General features: G+C 54.6%; 3 protein-coding genes across 15 annotated transcripts in view; all 3 read left to right on the forward strand.

Annotated features, from left to right (window-relative positions):
- METAP1D (methionyl aminopeptidase type 1D, mitochondrial) overlaps positions 1–739 on the forward strand; it is an 80832-nt gene extending 80093 nt beyond the window's left edge. For 4 of the 7 annotated variants that reach the window (XM_082629997.1, XM_082629996.1, XM_082629999.1 and 1 more), the window contains 2 exons: positions 72–150; positions 282–737. In XM_082629997.1, coding sequence (XP_082486123.1) covers positions 72–150; positions 282–360 — 158 coding nt within the window. In that variant the 3' untranslated portion in view covers positions 361–737. Of the gene's footprint in view, positions 1–71; positions 151–281 lie in introns of all 7 variants that reach the window. The other 3 variants (XM_082629994.1, XM_082629995.1, XM_082629998.1) reach the window with 2 other exon arrangements.
- A 4097-nt stretch (positions 740–4836) lies between these two features.
- Positions 4837–8286, forward strand: DLX1 (distal-less homeobox 1; the record flags this gene model as incomplete). Of its 2 annotated transcripts, XM_082631141.1 has the most annotated exons (4): positions 4837–4882; positions 5614–5997; positions 6663–6862; positions 8032–8286. In XM_082631141.1, 4 exons carry the CDS (start codon positions 4837–4839, stop codon positions 8284–8286), a joined length of 885 nt encoding a protein of 294 aa, XP_082487267.1. The 2 variants fall into 2 exon arrangements, with proteins under 2 accessions (XP_082487267.1, XP_082487268.1); XM_082631142.1 differs by lacking the exons at positions 4837–4882; positions 6663–6862 and having other exon boundaries at positions 5685–5997; positions 8032–8054.
- Positions 8287–14809: 6523 nt separating this feature from the next.
- The window catches only part of LOC309809153 (uncharacterized protein), a 123497-nt gene continuing 118865 nt past the window's right edge, over positions 14810–19441 (forward strand). For 5 of the 6 annotated variants that reach the window (XR_014294819.1, XR_014294820.1, XR_014294822.1 and 2 more), the window contains exon 1: positions 14810–15047. Coding sequence is in view for 1 of the 6 variants with exons in the window: in XM_082630002.1 (XP_082486128.1) it covers positions 14903–15047 (145 nt within the window). In the remaining 5 variants the exon portion in view is untranslated. Of the gene's footprint in view, positions 15072–19441 lie in introns of all 6 variants that reach the window. The other variant, XR_014294821.1, reaches the window with a different exon arrangement.

A 19441-nucleotide genomic window follows, 5' to 3' on the forward strand; every position in this document is an offset into this window, starting at 1 on the left:
GATAATCAGCCGAAACAATGTTTAACAAGAATCTGATTAGATCACTGCAGTAAATATTTTCCCTCTTACAGAGCCAATTATAACCGAGGGATCCCCTGAATTTAAAGTGCTGGAGGATGCATGGACTGTGGTCTCCTTGGACAATCGAAGGTGTTTGCTTTCTGCCCGGCTTCTTTTAAATTGTGTAGAAAGGGAAGGCTCGTCCGACGACGCGGGCGAGCTGCTCCTCCCCGCCCTGCAGGCGCTTGAGCGCTTGCTGATCGCTGCCTTGTGTGTTTCAGGTCGGCCCAGTTCGAGCACACAGTTCTCATCACGTCGGGGGGCTCGCAGATCCTGACCAAACTGCCCCACGAGGCCTGAGGAGCCACCCAAAGGTCGCAGAGACCCGGCGCCTTTTTTCTTAAATTGCTGAAATCCAGCTGGAGAACTTTGAGAAGAAACAGGCTAACGGCAGGTCTCACAGTAACCTACCTAGCACCTAGTAGCGCCTTGGGAAAACGCGGTGGGGATTGGTGGCCGTTGAGAGCTCAGATCCGAGGCCCCGATGTGGCCGTGCGGCTTCGGAAAGACGGGCCCTGGCGCCGGGCTCTGCTTCCCAACGCGGGAAACGCATCTGGAAGGGAGTGGGGACGCCCTCATTTGGAAGACGAGGGATTCCTAGAAAAGCATAGCTTTCTCTTTCCCGTGTCTTGACTGCCCGAATAAAAAGCTTTCACCTCCTAAAACCGCTGTGTCTTGTGCTCCTTCGTCTCTGACGTTTACTAGGGGAAGAGGGTAGGTGGTTAATTTTTGAGTCTCCGAACTTTGCACACGCGCGCGCAGAAAGAAAAGCTCGAGCCTAGCTGTTAGGAATTTTTGTAAAGTCTCTTTCTTTCCCCCTTTTGGACCCCCCCTGCATTGGCCAGCCCTGAGGGAGCTCGCTGGGGCCAGCTGCCCCCAGCCCTTACGGTTCTTTCCCCTTCATAGCTGCTTCGCGATGAAAAGATTAGCCCGCCAGTGGAGGAGTTAGCTACAAATATTTCCTTGCCTCTGGACCCTGGGCCTGGCCCTTCCGCAGGGGTTATCACTCCCCAAACTTGACTTTCCTGGTCCCCTGCGGCTCCTCTTCCCTGGCCTTCAACCCGCCCCGCGCGCCCATCCCAAAGGTTAAATTTGAGAGACCCTCCCTCCGACACACAAAGGCAAGCTAGACCTTTTGTCGCCCTAGGAATTGGAGCATCGGTCCCACCTGCCCAGATGTGAGCAGTGTCTGGCGGGTCCCCTCCCTAAATTGATCTCTTCCAATACTGGCCCCCTTCAGACCCGCGCTAATGCGCTGGAGACCCAGAGCATCCCTGCAAGAGGAGTCACGGGAACTTTTGACGGCAAGGGCCTAGTTAGTCGGAATTGGAGCTGGCGAGTTTAACCCTGATTCAGCCTGCCAGCAGCTCCACCTGCTTCAGAAGCAGGAAATCGAAGGGCCCATGTTCTGCGTCTCCCAAGGCCCATTACCGCCCTGAGTACCCTGCCTTTCTTAGCGCTCGCTCCTCAGGACCTCTTCACAACTGGGCTCAGAGGTGGAAAGGGCTGGGCTTCTAACAAGCCATGTAGAAAGTAGTCTCCCTCGGTCATGGTTTTAGGGTGTCCTGTCCGACAGTGCCTGTGCTAACTCTTGTTTCCACTGAAGCGGGTTTTACAAAGCTGCCATCCACTAAATACAGACTGGGCTCAGCTCCAGACCACCAAAGAGGTGTGGACACCTGTCATTGCCATGACAGGTGGCCTCTGTGATAGGACTGGAGAGCCAGCTCGTCTATGTGACATTCAGAGTGTGGGAAAAGTTATAGGAAACTGAGGCCAACGAGCGTGCTTGGAAAAGTGGCTAGTTTGAGCTTTTCCCTGAACTCGGTTCTCATGGGCATCCTCCAACCCTTCCAGCTCCCTTTCTCTGCGTCCAGGGATGTAGAATTTGGACAGAGGGGATTCCGATTCTAGTGGATCTGAGAGCTGGAAAAGATGAGGGAGGGGTTGAAGATTTACAAGATCCACAGGAAAACTTTAGGGTGCCGGGGAGTTGGCCAAGAAAAGGCCTAGAGACTGAGGCTGCTGCCCCAGAACAACCTGAATTTTCTTGAGAGGAACAAGGCCCAGATGGCCTTGGGAGAGTTTTGCCAGAGAATGACTTCACTTCTCTCCTAGATTAGTCGGATTGCAGCGATTAGCCAGTATCTTATCTACGGATCCCTTTACCCGGAGATTCCCCAAGAATAATTTCATTAGGACCACAGAGTTTTACCAGCCACTGGGATAACACGCTGCTTGTGCAGTAATTTTTCCGAGGTGGGGGTATTTATGGGACAGGTTTATAATCCTACTTATTAAAGTGACTAAACTCAAGTTTAAATATGATATGTATATATGTATATATACTAGCACCAGCCAATCGTCAGCAGCTCCGTAGGAAACAAACTTGAATTAGAATGAACTCCGTTTAACATGCTTTGAAGTTGAAATTTGGAAGCAGATTTTTAAATATCTTGTCCGTGTCCCCACCCCCAATCCCGCCAACTCAACTGGCCCCAAACCTCACCCCGGGTTGCAGGGATTCCAGCCACGCGTGACTACTGCTAATACCACAAGGCGCCCGGTCCTGTGGTGTCTCCTACAGGTCCTACTCGGAAACCGGGGCTCTCAGGATAAATGAGAGAGTTTTGTTGCCTCTCTGAGTTGGGACAGGCGAAGATCTAAGCAAGCCAGTGTTTCAGAACAGGTGTCGCCTTAGCGGTGAGGGTTGGGAGAGATCCACCCTGGGCTCTTAGAATAGAGATAAGATCACACATGGAGAAGCTAGTCAAGGCCGGGCGTCTCAGCACCTGAGGGCCCCGGCTCAGCCACCCTTCCCCGAACCTGCTTCTCTGGGGCTAAGAAATAATTCCGGAGTGTAGACACTCCCTCGCCCAGATATAATTCATTTTAAAAATAACCCAGGCTCCGAAACCGTTTCCCGTGTGGGGCCTTTGTTCCCTGGAGCCGGCCCCGTCCCCTGCGCTGCGGAAGACTTGGATTCTCCCCCTCCAGAAGTGAACGGCAAAGAGCCCTGTAGACCGTCGCGACCTGTGGCCGCCTCTCTCCCTTTCCCCCACCCTGCAGTTCTCTGGAATAAACTGGCCCAGGGCAGCCTAGCCGTCGGGTTTCCTCACGCCATGCCCTGAGCACCCGGAATCGCCAGCCTTGTTTCACTCCGTCCCAATCCCTACCCCGTGCCAGCTGCGGCGATCACTTACGTGGGCAGGGCCCATGAGGCGCGCGGGAGACCAGGGGCCCGGGCGACATCAGCTGCGGTGCAGGGCGCACCGCACTCCGCACCCCAAAACAGGCGCTAGGAAAGAGCAGTTAAAACCACAAGTGCAACACGGAAATCAAGAGGAGTGGAACGGCTCCGGGAGTTGTCTGGTGGCGGAGTCATTAGCTGGTTGTTGCTACAAAGCCTCACCGTGTGCTTCGGCGATTAAGGGGGGGGGGGTGGGGAAGAAAAAAGAAAAAAGAAAAAGAAAGAAAGAAGGAAAAATCTTTTAAAACGTTGGCAAACCCGCTATTGGTTTGGAGGATTGGTTGTTTCGTTTTGCTTGGCTTTTATTTTTTGCTCCAACCACGCTGCCTGAAATATCTCTGCCCCCCAATATCTTTCCCTTAAACCAAAGGAGAGGAATTCCCCCGGGCAGCAGCTGCTGCTACAGAAGTTAAAAGAGAGAAGCCCCTTCCACTAATATCTGTAACGACAGCACCGATGTAATTTGTTTTGAATGTTCATTTTTATTGGTGTTCCCTCTGCCAAAATGTGCTTGATTACAGAGGTTTGTCCTGTGATCACTGCGCACTCTAGAAAGGGGAAGGTGCCTGGGCGAAGGTTCAGCTCAGGCCAGATCAAACCCTGGGCTGTTTAAGGCTGAAAGGCTGCATGTTGCTATTAGTGTTAAATATATGGCTAATTATGCGTATGAAAATTAAACATCAGTGTTATGCTAATGGGGCGCCTTCAGCTGCGGATCCGAGCACTTGAGACTAGCATTTAATCAAATGAATCAGTAACTAATACATCTGCACGTGTGAACTTTCACAAGATCATTTCCCTGTTCCCGTCACACCGCTAAATTATGAAAGAAATAATTATCAACACTTTCTAATTACCTAACAAAGTAATTTGGGATTCACCGTGGGGCTGGCGGGATAGGGAACCAACAGCCCCTTGGCAGCCTGCGTGGTGTGCGCCACGCCTCATGGGGGTGGCTGTGTGGCGGTGGCGGCGGGGGCTTTTGTGCACTTTTCTGTACCTAGCGCCCCAGCAGATAGAAGGCGCCGCGGCAGCTTTTGCCTCCACCAGCTCTACCCCAGGCCCAGTGGCGCCCGCTTTGACCCCTGGAGATGAGGAGGATCCTGGGTGACAATGAGAGACGTGTTCACACACAGACAAGCGAGCCTACCACTGGCCTGGTTTTGCTGCGGGTTTTGGTGTCCTCCAGGACTCCTACACCCCGGGTACTCTCGCCAGACCCCAGGAGGCCGGAAAATGACCACCTGGCGTCCGCGGCTCAAGCAGAACTGAGCCCGCCAGCTCCTAGGCTCCACTCCGTGCCGCGCCCTAGGGGCGAGTGAGCCGGGGCGCTCGGCGCAGAGGGAATGGAGAGGGGAGGGGGGAGGAGGAAGGTTGGGAGGGAAAGAGGAGGTGGGTGTTGGGGGGAGGGGGCGGTGCGGTCGCCTTTCCTGGGAGGAGAAGCGCGGGTTCCTGGCTCTCCGCGCGCACTGTTTTAATCAGACCGGTGCAGCCTCGAGCTGGAGTGGCCAGCTTGGCCTGGAGCAATGCGAGCGGGCCCCAGGGAGCGGCGGCGGCGCGGCGGCCGAGTGAGTGAGTGCGCCCGGAGGGCCCCAAACCCGCCCCCAGGGATGTGGCAGAGCGGACCCAGGCCAGGGAGGCGCCGCTGGGAGAGTGCTGCGCTAGGCACGAGACTCTCGGGAGGACAGCGCTCTGTTGACCGCCTCCGGCGCCCCCATTGCGCGACTCCGCGTACGGGAGGCCGCGGCCGGGCTCCAGAGCTGCCCTATCTCTGCACCGGACCGGGTGGCGATTGCTAGGAGAAACTGCCCTGGTCCCCAGTGTTGGGGTCGGGCGGAGGGTGGGAACAGTAGGAGGGGGTGGGCGGCGGCGCCGAACCACTGGTTGATTTCTGGGAAGTAAGGCGCGCCGGGGAGGCGGGAGGCTGATGAGCCGCGGGCCGCGGAGGTCCCGGCGCGGACGCCGCAGCCCATTGTGCGCCCCACGCTGCGTGCTCTGTTGCAGAGGAGCCCCGGCCGAGAGGTGTGGATGCGTCTCTCCCGAGGCCGGGCCGCCTCGCCCGCTCTAGTCCAGCGGAGCCGGAGCGCCTCGGACCAATCCCCGGTGATTATGCAAGACAGCGGACCAATCAGCTCCGCCAGCTCATGAATATTTATGACCTTGGCTGAGTCAAAGCTTTGAAGCGAGTTTGGGGAGCTCGGCAGCATCATGCTTAGACTTTTCAAAGAGACAAACTCCATTTTCTTATGAATGGAAAGTGAAAACCCCTGTTACGCTTAAATTGGGTTCCTTCCTGTCCTGAGAAACACAGAGACCCCCAAAAGGGAAGCAGAGGAGAGAGAGAGAGACCCACACCCAGACCCCGCGAGAAGAGATGACCATGACCACCATGCCAGAGAGTCTCAACAGCCCCGTGTCGGGCAAGGCGGTGTTTATGGAGTTTGGGCCACCCAACCAGCAAATGTCTCCTTCTCCCATGTCCCACGGGCACTACTCCATGCACTGTTTACACTCGGCGGGCCATTCGCAGCCCGACGGCGCCTACAGCTCGGCCTCGTCCTTCTCCCGACCGCTGGGCTACCCTTACGTCAACTCGGTCAGCAGCCACGCGTCCAGCCCCTACATCAGTTCGGTGCAGTCCTACCCGGGCAGCGCCAGCCTCGCCCAGAGCCGCCTGGAGGACCCAGGTACGTGCGCCTGCCAGGGAGAGGAAGAGGTGCGAAGGGAGGGAGGGGGGGGAGAGAGAGGAGGAGGAGGAGAGAGAGAGAAAGGAGGGAGAGGAGTGGAGGAGAGAGACACGGGATGGGGGTGGGGAGGGCGCCGGAGCAGTGAAAGGTTTTGGGTATCAGTAAATGCAACCCTGTCATAGCAAAGAAATTTAAAAAATATATATCCACGCAACTTGCAACTATCCAGCAAAGGATAAATCCGAGAGCGTCCCCTGGCACTGGCTGGGCCTCTGGGTGGCTCCGTGAGCCGAGCACACAATGCCTTGGTGGAAAACAGAAACCCACATGTGCACTTATTAGTCTCGGTAATTATTTGTTGCGTAGAGCTGTAAACAATGTATGCAATTAAGGGTAATTAAACCTCAACTACCGCCTGTAAAAATAGCAAACTTTCCCTGCAAAGGCGGGAGCTGCGCGCCTGGAAACTGCCCCAGTCCGCTTGCAGCGGCCGGGGTCGGGCCCTTTGGACTTGGAGGGACACTTCCCTGGCTTTCGGAGTTTCTTGAGTGTTCTCACTCCTGGTCCTGCCTCTGCCACCCCTCTGCGGTCACTTGCTCTGGGCTCCCCGCACTAAAGGCAGTCCCTCGCCTTAACTACGACCCCCACTTCTGCTGTCCCTCCAGGGGCTGACTCCGAGAAGAGCACGGTGGTGGAAGGCGGTGAAGTGCGCTTCAATGGCAAGGGGAAAAAGATCCGCAAACCCAGGACGATTTATTCCAGTTTGCAGTTGCAGGCTTTGAACCGCAGGTTCCAGCAAACTCAGTACCTAGCTCTGCCCGAGAGGGCGGAGCTCGCGGCCTCCTTGGGACTCACGCAGACGCAGGTACCTCGGCGCTGCCCCACTGTGGCGCCACGCAGGCTTCCCGCGGCCAACCTGCACCCGCAGCTTCATTTCTTGCTCTCTGGGCGTCAGGGTGTGTGTGTGTGGTGTGTGTGTGTGTGTGTGTGTGTGTGGTGTGTGTGTGTGTGTGTGTGTGTGTGTGTGTGTGTGTGTGTGTGTGTGTGTGTGTGTGTCCCCGTCCGTCCCACCCCGGCTCTCGCAACGTCTCTCCTTCCTCCGCAGTTCTCTCTGCCCTCCGTTCCTGGACAATCTGATTAGGGCACAAGAAGGATTTCCCTAGGCATTTTGTTTGGGGACTCTGAGGTCACACGTGCCCGAACAACTGGAACAATAGACGCGGGGGTTAATCCGTTCTTTGCCTTTAAAATGTGTGGCTAATCACTCCTGGCCTGGGCCCGAGCCTCTGTCTCCCTCCTCCTCTGCCTTCTCATCAGTTTGGGCTGGCGGGGGGAATCCTTTCCTCCGCCCTCTCACCTCCCAAGTCCCAGACCCTGGAGGAGAAACGGAACCTTCCTTCCCTGGTTTCTCTAAGATTCCGGGGACCCCTTGGGCGTTCTGATCACGACTGGTGCGGGTTTCCAATGTCCGGGCCGGGATTTGGAGCAGAGTTAGGAGACGCTAAGGAAAGGTGGATTCGAGTCCAAATGAAAAGTTTAACAAAACCCTGTGGCCTCCTCAGTCAGCCCACAACTCGCTCAAGGGCTGAAATGATGGCGCAAAGAGAAGGCGGGTCACACTGGAAATAAATTTCCTCCACTTCTTTTCTCCACTCGGTTCTTTTATTGATGTTCATACTGGAATTGAAGCCTCGATGTTATGCAGGCTCCGCGTCTTCCCCAAAAGATTGCCGGGCTCGGGCTGAGTCCCAGGCAGGCGAAGGCCTGGATCCCTGCACCGCTCACCACCACGCTCCCTGGCTCTCAGAGAGCTGCCCCTGCCGGCCACCGGCGGCCCGCGGTGGGGCCTCCCAGCCTTCGGTTCTTATGGGGGAAGGGGTGTATGTATGCTTCTCCAGCAGGGAGCTGCCAGGTCGCGCAGGGCAGGGACCCGCGGGGTATCCTCTCTCGCTGTCCCATGGCCCCCTTATCTCCCCAGGACCAAGGTAGGCACAATGGACCTAGACCGAGTCACGTTGTTGTCCGCTCTTGCAGGTCAAGATCTGGTTCCAGAATAAGCGCTCCAAGTTCAAGAAGCTGATGAAGCAGGGCGGGGCGGCTCTGGAGGGTAGCGCGCTGGCCAACGGCCGGGCGCTGTCTGCAGGCTCTCCTCCAGTGCCGCCCGGCTGGAACCCCAACTCCTCTTCCGGGAAGGGCTCGGGCGGCAGCGCGGGCTCCTACATCCCCAGCTACACGTCGTGGTACCCCTCGGCACACCAAGAAGCTATGCAGCAACCCCAGCTCATGTGAGGTTGCGCGTCCGCACCCGCCCGCCTCCTTCCCGTCTCCCTCTGCTCGGGCCCCTCTCGCCTCCCGGTCCATCCGCCCCGTCCGCGTGCCGTGGGTCCGGAGGAGAAGGGCCCAGAGGGAAAGAAGAAGGAACAGTAAAGGCAGGATGCCCGCCGCCTCCTCCGAGTGCCGCGCGGTCTGGCTCGGCGACTTCCCTGGCGCCCACGCCCTTGCCCGAACCCCGGCCTCGGCTGCGCGGTGACAGCAGAGTGGCCTCGAAGCGCAGGCACAGCGGCCTGAGACAGCGGGAGCCGCAGCAAGATCCCGCCGGACCCGACCGCCGACCCTCACCTGTATGGGACTATCAGGAAAACAAAACAAAACAAAACACAATGTAGAAAAAGCAAAAGCTCTTTCTGTCCTGTCCGTTTCTTGTCTCCTTTCGCTCTGTATCTGTGCGCTGACGAAGTCGAGGTTCTCGTCCGTCCGCTGTCCTCGTTCTTCGGCCGCTGAAAAAAGTCACCAGGTCGGAGGAGGCTTGGTCCACCGGGCCACCCTGTTCCGGATACTGGAACGTTTTGTCTTTTCGGACCTTTTCCTGGGCCTGCCTAACCATCTGTGTGGCTCGTTCGGGGATTGGGGGAAATTGGAGGGAGGGGTTTTTATTTATTGAGAAATGGACTTCTCTTGAGGCTGAATGTTCGGTCAATTCACGGTTCTGTGGGGCGCGAGGAGAGCAGGGTCCAAATGTACCCATTACTTTAAACGCACCCGGAAAAACGAATAAGGAGGACCTGGTGATTTTTAATTTATATAGTAACTTTTGTACTTCGCTGGTATGGAGAGGTTGGAACCGAATGATTTGCATTTTTTACATATCCCTTATTATTTTAAAAAGAAAAGAGAGAGAGAGAAATGAAGCCAACACAATTTCCTCATCTCGGGAAGAACGCTTGATCGCTTTGCCTGGTTAAGCGGGAAAATCCTAATTCTTCCCTTGTGGAGAGAGAGGACTGATGGGCGGGGAGAGAAAACGTGCAGGGGTGTGCCAGTGCCCTAATGCCGGTGGGCTTTAAAGTAAGACGAAAGCAGCTTTACAACAATCCCCAGAGGCTCGACCACAGAATAATGCCAGTCACCACCCTGAATGCACAGTCTCCAGTGCAGGATCTAATTGCTGTACATATTATTGTTATTAATTATTATTGTTATTATTATTGTTCTGTAAACATGTTGCACAGCTTAGCTTTTTTTCTGTTGTGTGTGGCTGTAAAACCCAATGCTTTGTGAAATGAGAATCTTGACATTTTACTTGTGAAATTTGGAAAATGTGATCAAATGAAATCAACCGTGTTTTGTGTTCTCTATGTCAAAGTTTAGTTTTATATTGAGAATGTTAACTTATTGCTTTGTATCTTGGGGGGGGGAAAGAACTTTGTAAATAAGTTATAAAGTTTCTCCGAGACAGTAAAATTATGGTTTCAAGAAAGGGTTGCTCTCTGGTGTGCTGTGTGAGGGGTGCTGGGGCCAGGCAGCAGACTGCCACCTCTGGGGACAGATGAGGAAGGGGCAGCGACTCCTGTCTCCAGACATAGCAGGATAACAGCGGAGGCATGCGAAGCCCCTGCTGGGACCATTCTTCAAGCTTAACTCCTGCACACACACCCCCCAAAGGGTCTGATCCCTGCCTGGGTTAGAGGGCGGTGGCAAGGGTCCCTGGGAAGGGGAATCATGAACAGGTGCGGCCTGGCAGAGCCAGGGCTCAGGAACCAAAGGGACTGTGAAGGCCGTCTGAAATGAGATGAAAGCAGAGCTCACAAGCAGCCGCCCTGTGAGATGTAAGTGCCCCCTGCGCCCAGTCACCTTGCAGGGGGCCTGGAAGCCTGAAAGTGGAGACACCCGACTATGCCCCTCGAATCCGCCGGGATCTGGCCTCCCGGCTTTTGCTTGCCCGCAGGGCGCTGGATCTCGACGCGGAAAAGACGAGGCCAGACGCAGGAAAGGGGCCGGAAGGACACGTCTGTCACGCTACCCCCCAATCAATCAGTGAGCTCCGGGGGACAGTCCCAAGGCGCCACCCAGGCCCCTCCACAGCCACTCCCACCCATCCGAGCCCATCCATAACGAGAGGCCCATTCCTGCCTAATGACCCCGGGCTTTTCTCTGCGACTAGGAGAAGCGGAGGTGCGGAGGGAGGGGCAGGTGGGCTCCGCTGACTCGACGGAACCTGAGAGCTTGTCAAGCCAAGCCCCCACCCCCTCCAGCGCAGAAGTCCCAAGGCCAGGCGGTTAAGGGGCACCTCCGGTGGCCCGTTTTGATCAGTACACTCCAGAAGAACGTGGGCTCTGAGCCGCTGGCATCAGTCTGGCACCCTCCTTCTGCACCCAGACCAGCCTCAGCCCCAGGCTCCACAGCAAGCCGAGAGAGCTCAGGAAAGCTGCGGGGCCCCGACGGGCTGCTTTGAAAGATTCCCGCTTCCCTCGAACTCGCCTTCCGACACTGCTTCCCGAGGGGGCTGGTGCTCCGCCTTTGGGGGCCCCTTTGCAGTGCGCGGTGGGGAGCAGAGAGGGGAAGGCAGTGATCTGTGTTATGACAAGCACCCATTTTTCAATTGGTGCTGGTGAAAGATCAGATGCGCCAGGCTTCTCCGACGCCCTTTAGGAAAGGGAGGGAAAGGGGGGGAATGGTGGAGGGAGGGGAGGTGGTGGAGAATGGAACGGGGAACCTCGAGGCTCCTTCTGGGCCTGAGAGTGGGGCTCTTCCTCTCCCACAGGCCCCCAGAACGTGGAGCGCTAAGGGGGGGTGATCGGACCTTGGAGACCAGGATGCATGCGGGCGGGTGTCGAAGCTAAAAAGAGGAAACTGTTTTCCCGGGCTGGGCTCCGGCGCGGGGACAGGGACCTTCCTGGATTTGGTTTCCCCTGCCAAATGTGACTTTGCTAGCGGGAAGGTTTTGGCAGATTTCTTTCACGCATCCACTCTGGTACCCCAGACGGCAGACAGGGCCCAACGCCTGAAGCCACAGGCAAAATCTGTTTGGTCAAGCGGATTTTAATACTTTGAGATATTAGCTTATACTAATTTAATAATCTCATGCTAACAGTTCAAATAGAGAAATTATTAGTTTTAGCTCAACGAAGGCGGTCTTTAGTTAGGCTCTATTATAATTATAAGAGGTTGTACTTTTAAAAAATGTTAATCTCAATATAGGTCTAATTAATGCTGCCTTGTTACTGACAAGTAGTTCATCAAATATCCGATTCAAAGATTTTCATAATGAGTATATTAATTAAACTATGAATAATCTAAAGGTGGTTATATTTAAACAATACCTCATTATAATGATTAAATACTGATTTTGAATATTATGTCTTAACAATTGTCACTTAGAAAACACAACCTTTCCTTATGTATGAGTCTGTAATGGCAAAATGCAATTTTGGGATTTTTTTCCCCTTGTTCAAAAAATGTGAACCTCATTTTAAAACACTTCTGAAATAGGTTACACACAGCTTAATGATTATCAAAATGACTCTTTTCTGCAAAAAAAGACCCCAAAGTGCGCGTACAGCTGCAAACCCAAGAGGGTCAGCATCATTTCACTGTATTCTCTTCTTGATTACAAGCCGGGCCCATCAAACACAACATAATTACAGTAATTTCAGGTTTATTTATTCTAATGCAGTTTCCCCATCTCTCTGGTAATTATGAGCAATTTTTTCGCCCAGGGAATCTTTTTGCATTAACAAAAGAGATAACGCACTGAAAGCCAAATTTGCTGTGCATTGAGAAAAGAAAAAAAAAAATCAAATAGGTGCGAGCTGCCATCTCTGCAATTCTCCGGTACCGGAGCCGGCAAATTGCTTGCAGGTGTATGAAGCAAGCTTGTCAATGGCCGGGCCTCCAAATTAGCAAATGCACTGCGTCGAAGTAATGAAGACAGACTTAGCAAAATTGCCAAACAACAGATACCTCTTTAATATCTTCTCTCACACACTCGCTCTAAAAGGGGTAGGGGTGGGGGTGGAGAGACAGAAGCAACAATCCCCAGCCCCCTCCTCACTGGTCTTGGGTTTCCTAAGCTGGGGACTGAGTGGCCCTGCTAGTAGTGGTCTAATTGTAGAAAAATCAAACTCCTAAATCTAGGCAATATTTTAAAATACAACATTGGAAACATGTTTATAATTCACAACGTTCCTTCGTTGATTATTATGTTTTATTTTTATTTCTTTCTTTTTGAGATCTGCACTGGGCTAGGTCAGATGGCTCTCCAGATTTGCCTATTCTGTTTAAAGAGCCACAAAAAGTTTTAGAATCCCCCGCATCTACATGCACGGAAGTATGAATTTACTCTTAGAGTCATTTGATGTAGAAATTAACTAAATCTCTCCTCTTGAAGAAATTGTCAATTTCTGTCACCAGAAGAAAGGTAGGTCTGGGTGCTGGATACAAAACCTGCGAAACTCGATCCCAAGAAAAAGTGGGAGGAAAGAAGCAATCCAGGCCCCTAGCTATATATTTTTATCCTGCTACTCATGTCTTTCATTCTGTATCTTTAAAAAACCGATTTCAAAAATCTCTAGCTTTTGTCATCCCACCGCCTGGGTTAAACACTCCGAAATCAAAGGCTAAAGCGGACTTTTCTGCTTCTCATCCCTCATGGCCATAGAAATCTCTATCAAATGCAATAGAGAGGGTAAGGGTCTCTCCCTCCCATGACTCAAAGAAACCCTCCTTGCGTCCCAGCTCTACAACAAACCCCAATTCAGTGTAGACTGGCAAACGGCTCTAAAGGGTGCCTTCCCCAGGTTCAAGAAACTGTCACACACCCCCCACTCCTTTCCTACCCCCTCCCTCATCCCTCAACCTTCAGGGATTAACACTTCCTGAAACATCAAGTGTTTTTATAAAAAGCAAAAAAAAATAATCCTGACATCGCTGACAAGAAGTTTTGATGGAAGAATTAGCTGGTGCATACATAATCACTCCCCCCACCCTCCTATTCCCGGAGCGGGAGCCGCTGCGGCGGGCGCAGCGCAGCCTTCCAACCCTCTGAAAAATGAAACCGGTTTCCACCCTTACCTTCTTCAGTGTCAATTTCAGATAATCTGGACACAATCTTTGCTACATCAAATCAAAAGGGTCGAAGGCGGCTTTTGGCTGGGAGAATGACAGGAAAGAAAAGGCAAAAAAGAAAAAAAAAAGGAAAAAAAGAAAAAAAAAAGGAAAAATAGGAAATACAAAACCGACCAAACCAGAGCAAAACAAAACCAGAAAACCAAAAAGTATCCCCCAGCCCCATCCTCCTATCCTGAGGTAAAGAGTGGAAAGAGGTCTCCAGGACCAGACGCCTCCGAGCGCCGCAGGCTTTTTGCAGCGCTGCGCTTGCAGAATAGGACTGAAAATTTCGGCTATATAGCCTCTGTCTTTATAGCTGATGAAAAAAATTGCAGATTATTAGCATAAATGTTTACTCTTCATTACGCTGATGACATTGTGCACTCGAGATCTTGGTAATCTTTGGGAAAATTATGAGTAATTTTTAAAAATTTTAAAGCAGCAGCAGTTACCATGCAATTCAGGCTAATTCTGCGTAGGCTCCGAACGGATATAATTATCGAGGAGTCAAGATGTTATGCTAAAAACTATGCATTGATATTCCCATTTATTATGTACATACAACTTTGACAATGTTGATGCTTGAAATAGCAGGAAATTGTCTTGCGCAAAAATTACAGTCCATATTAGGACATCTGAAATTGCGAAGAATTATATAGTAATTGCAGGCTTTCAGATGGGAGAGCCAGAATGCTCAAACTAGTGCAAATGTGGATAAAATTACAGATCAGAGCAAAAATTAGGGAAAAAGGGGGTCTGGGATTTTTCAGGTTGGCTATAGGATTCCGGAAGTGTCTAATGCCACATGATTGCTGCAGCTTTAGGGGAGACATTCATGCCTCAAATAGCGCCTTGGCCAGGGTGGCTTTAATTGAATTTCTTGGGCTTTTTCTTTTAATAGGGGCAAATGAGAAAATTGGCCACCCAAAGCAACTTTTCACTGTTCTCCCGCGGGAAAAGAGAATCCCTTTTCCCGCGTGCCTGCTGGCCCCAGCTGGGATGCCTGAGAGGCCCAGGACCCCGACCCTAAATGCGGCAACTAAGCAAGAAAGTGCCTGAGCAGGATTCCGACCCCCCTCCTCCTCCCAACACCTCTTCTATTTTTTTTTCTTTCCACTTCTCCCCTCCTCCTTCCTTCGGCCCCTTTCCCGTATTCTCGCAAACCCCCTCCAAAGTGCAGCCAAGTAGGGCCCTGGAATCTGCAGGCCTAGTCCAGGGGGCGGGAGGTGGGGTGTGGGGGTAGCTGGCTGAGGAGTTGGTGTGAGGCGGTCATCACCCTTAGACAGAGTGCCGCCCAGTGCCGGCGGACACCAACCTGCTTTTTTGGAAGCTTTGGGAAGAGGAGGGAAGGATCTGAGGATCCTCGGGGCCCGCCCCGAGAACTCCTAGGCGTTTCTTTGATCTCCACCGCAGAGAGAGAGCGCCCCCGAGAAACACCCATTCCCCACTTGGGCGGTGCTTCTCTCGGGCACTGAGACAGCCTGCGACTTTAAGAAGCCAAGGCCAGGGCCGCAGAGGGATGGGGCGGGGCGGGGGCTGCCCCGGGGCGGGGTGGTGGGGGGGCTTGCTGCGGCTCCAGGCTGGAGAAGCCTACGGAAGTGCGGCCACCGCTCGGAGCAGCCCGGACTCGGTCGGGTTCCAGGGCCAGAAGTCGCCATTGTTCCGTGAGCGACGATTTCATCTCTAGGGTATTTGAGCCTCCTGGGCCACAAAAAGGAGGGCAGGAGTGGGAGCGGGGTAAGCCCGCCATGCTTGCTCTGTGCGGGCCCGAGTCGGCCCCCTGGGATTACCCCGGCGCGCTCCAAGTCCAGTCCCTCCCTCTCATTCGCCTTTTCTCTTTCTTCGGAGTTCTAATCTTCTGGCCCGCAGTCCCGACCCACCGCAGGGAGCCTTTCTCCACCTTCCCGGGCTCCGCCCTCCGCCCTCCAGCTCCTAGCGCTGGCGGGACCGGACCCGGGACGCAGCCAGTGGCACCAGGACCCCTGAGGATTCCCAAAACGGGCCTCCGGAGAATCCTGGGAGCGCTGCGCAGCCCGCAAACTGCTAAGACACTGCAGTGTTTGCGGTCTGGCCCGACCGGGAGGACGGAGAGGAGCGGAGGCGGCCGGAGAAAGAAAGGTCTATCTAGAGACTCTGCTTGTGTTCTCACGTGGAGGTGGAATGGCTGCTCCTCCAAGACCTGCCTGCTCTCTCTTTTTGTGAAACACAGCCTCCCCGCGGCCCCGCCCGGCCCCAGGCCCCAGGCCCCAGGGCGGAATGTAAAGTCTTGTAATGGGGCAATCACTGCCAAACCCGTCCCCGCGAGGGGAACTCCCGGCAGGAGGGCCTCAGAGGGTAGCGGGGGCCTCCGAATCCGCCCGCGCCTTTGAGTTTGGGGGGTGGGAGACTGGGCAGCGGGTTAGGCTTGGGGGGCAGATTCCAGATGCGGAGGGAGGCTTCCCTGGGGCGGTTTTGGGTATCACGACCCTGCGAGAGCCCGCCCATCTCCGGAGAGCCTAGTCAGACCCGGCCAGGGGCCCGCGTAATCAAGACTGCAGGATCGCGTCCCACCCACCGGCTTGCGGGGACCCCAAAGTCAAATGCAAAGGAACCAGTATTTTAGGAGGAAGAGAGAATCTGTAGTTTCATTCTCAAAGAGGTCTCTAACCCCCAACAGGTTTAAGCGACTGGTGGTCGCTGTTCCCTAGCGGGAAAAGACCCGGCTTGTGACTTTTGAGCAAGTGCTTGGGACGGGGACGGGGGAGGAGGTGTTTTGGGGAGTGCGGGAGTTGCTCCTGGGTTTTACAGTCAGTGAGGACATCTTTGTTAGAAAGGTAAGGGGTCTTTCTGCTCCCTGACATCACTCTCCTTCACGGGACCTTTTACCCCTCTTTTCCGCCCCCCTCCCTTCTACCAAAGAACTGTTTGTAAACAAAGCTCCGGTGTTTCAGCCCGCTCTCCGCCCCCATCAAACCTGATACTTCCCCCAAACTCTCTCCACTAGTCTCGGAAATCCTTACACAGGACGGATATTCACAATTTTCACAAGTAATCCTGAAAGAAGGCGGAGGGGAAGCCTCCTAAATGGTCCCACATTGCAGCCGCGCTGATTAGGCCCGGGATGCATTCCCTTTCTTTCCTGCCTCCCTCCCCTCCCCCCGCAGCCCGGGAGCGGCGGGGCGGGCGGCGGGAATTCGGGGCCGCGGGAGGGTGTGTGTCTACACCCGGGAAGCACCCTGGGCGGGGTGGCCCGCGGCGCAGGGCGCGCAGGGCGGGGGTACGGAGGGTGGGGGTACGGAGGGTGGGGGAGGGGGAACTGAGAGGGGCAGGGCACTCGGGCTCGCCAGGACTGCCTGCAACTGGAGTTGGACCTCAGTGCCCGTGCTCAGCCGGCGTTCCGAGCAACACTGCCAGGGGGTGGAGCGGAGAGAACCGGGCACCCCTCACTCTTCGTCTTCCCTCCCTCTGCTTCCCAGCTCTTGTCATATCCTGTCTCTGGCCTGATATTTCACGCAAGCAAATGGAAGGGGATTACAATGAAGATTTATGTGTGTGCCGAGCGCGGCTGGTTTCCCAGTGCAGGGAGCCGAGATCGCTGCTTCCCATTTCCATTTTTCATTCGCGCTTTGGGGAGTGCAGTCGGGCGCGGGGGGAGCTTGTCTGCGCGGCGGCGGCGGGCTGATCACAGGGCTCCGCGTCTCCCAGCGGGCCGCGAGACTGAGAAGGACTTGCCAACGCGTCGCCCCCGGCGGGGCTGGAGCCTGCCCCCTCCTCCCCCAGCCAGGCTTTGTTTCTCCCCTCGCTCACCCCTCCTCCTCCCCGCCCCCTTACTTCTGGGACCCAGGTGCATCCTTCTTTCCCTTCTCTTTGCCCTTCTCCTTGTCTGCGGAAACGCCCCCTTCCTCTGGCCCCTGCACCCTTCTGCTCTCTGCTTCAAGGGCTTCCCGGGAAAAGGCGCGCTGTGGCCCGGCCCGACCCCGCCGCCGCCGGGTGCCAGGTTCGGTGACTCCGGCGAGTCTGTGGGGCCTCGGCCCACCCCAGAGCTGGGGCCGCCCGCCCTCCCGGCTCCCAGGCTCGCACATGCCAAGGCCTGTTGCGTGATTCCAACTTGGGCTGACATTCCCTGCCCCGGGCGCTTCGGCGTAGGCCTCTTAATCATCTTGTCTGCTGCAGATCCTCGACACCAGCCAATTTACTGCCCCGTCTCTCCTCGCTGGTTTCAGGAGGGGGAGGGGAGTGCGCGCAGAGGAAGGGAGGGCACAGTCAACCGCAGAAAGAAGGCTGGCACCAGCTACTGGCACTCAAAGAAAACCACGAAATTTGGAGCTGGGGCGGGAGCGGTGGCAGGAATGGGGGTCTGCTAGGCAGCAACTGCTTAGGGAAGTCAGAATCATGGGGTCAATGAGCTACATCCCAGGCTTCCCTAGCCTGGGAAAACAATGCAGGAATGCGAACGGACACTTGACTGAATGGCCTCCCTGCCTTACCCAGAGCCCCAACTCTGTGGACCATACTCTGCTGTAAACTAGATTCAATGCAGGCCTCAAAACAATCTGGCCAGAAAAGTGAGGATTCCTCTCAGGGATGCTTAGAAAGTCACCAATGTCCCACGTCTGTTTTTTTTTAAATTTTATTTATTTAATTTTGGCTGCTTTGGGTCTTCGTTGCTGCACGCGGGCTTTCTCTAGTTGCGGGTAGCGGGGGCTACTCTTCGTTGCAGTGCGCGGGCTTCTCATTGCGGTGGCTTCTCGTTGCGGAGCATGAGCTCCAGTAGTTGCAGCACTTGGGCTCATTAGTTGTGGCACACGCGCTTAGTTGCTCCGTGACATGTGGGATCTTCCCGGACCAGGGATCGAACCCATGTCCCCTGCATTGGCAGGCGGATTCCTAACCACTGCACCACCAGGGAAGTTCCCCACGTCTGTTTTTTGGCAGACATTACTTGAGGACACACAAAAAGGATGGCTTGAATAGCCATCCTAGAGGACATATGGCAAACTGGGGTCTCTGGCTTGCCCCCAACCTCCTCTCCAGTATACGCTGGTCGCTTCAGAGGGGATGGCTAAGGTTCAGCCTCTCGTATAGGAAGGGGCCAGAGCTCTCCCAGCCCTAGAATGCCCTAGAATGCTGCTCTTCCACACAAGGTGAACTTGGAAAGGCCTCTGGGTAACTCTGGGCCTCATAACTGCAGGGCATTTTATCCCAATGTCCTCACTATTTGGGGGCATTGGGATAAAACTCTATGCTACTTAAGCAAAATTTATTGAGTGCTTACCAGGTGCCACACACTGTCATTCCCTTGTTAAAGGCTCACAGCTCTGAGATATCTGTTATTATTGATTCCATCTTACAGATCTTCAAACTGCAGCACAGAAAGGTTAAGTGGGTAGCCTAAAGTCACACAGTTTGTGACTGAAGCCAAGACGTTTCCAATTGTAGGCCCCAGCGCTTTCAAGGAAAAAGACTTTTGGTTCAGGACTGCATTACCCACCTACCCCTGGCCTTTGAAGGGAATGCCAGAAATTAGGGTCACTTCCAAAGCTGGGCGCTAGTTACATGGGACCCAAGGTGGAATGCAGAGCTGAATCATGTATGGACGTTTCCCCTTCGAGATCGTGAGGTGTTAACAACGCCGAATCCACAGCACTGTGCGTCGGTCTCCGTGCGAATGTACATGAATTTTTGTCAGTGTTCTGTGTAGGAGTGTGAGTGTAATTCAGTAAGTGATAGTATGGATGTGACTGTGCGGGTCAGTATGTGATTGCATGTGTGCTAGCGCAGCCCTGTGTGCCCGGGGTCGCCCTGCTTTCCGGAGTCTCGCGAGGGCCTGGGTGACTCACTGAGTTCTCAGCTCAACCAGTCCCAGAAGGGCTGCAGGGCAAACAGTGGGGAGGGTCCAAAGTAGGGGTCAGACCCGGGCTTCGGCAGGTTCCCTGCGGCGGCTCGAAGGTACTGCCCTGCCAGCACCTCGGGCGCGGGGGCGGCTGAGACCTCCCAGGAACGGGGCTGCGGCGAGGGCGCCGAAGGGGCCGGGCGGGCGGAGGCCGGAGCCACCGGGCGCTGAGTGACTCACCGCGCG

This window comes from Mesoplodon mirus, assembly GCF_964341445.2.
Source record: "Mesoplodon mirus genome assembly, chromosome: 8".
Classification (NCBI taxonomy): domain Eukaryota; kingdom Metazoa; phylum Chordata; class Mammalia; order Artiodactyla; family Ziphiidae; genus Mesoplodon; species Mesoplodon mirus.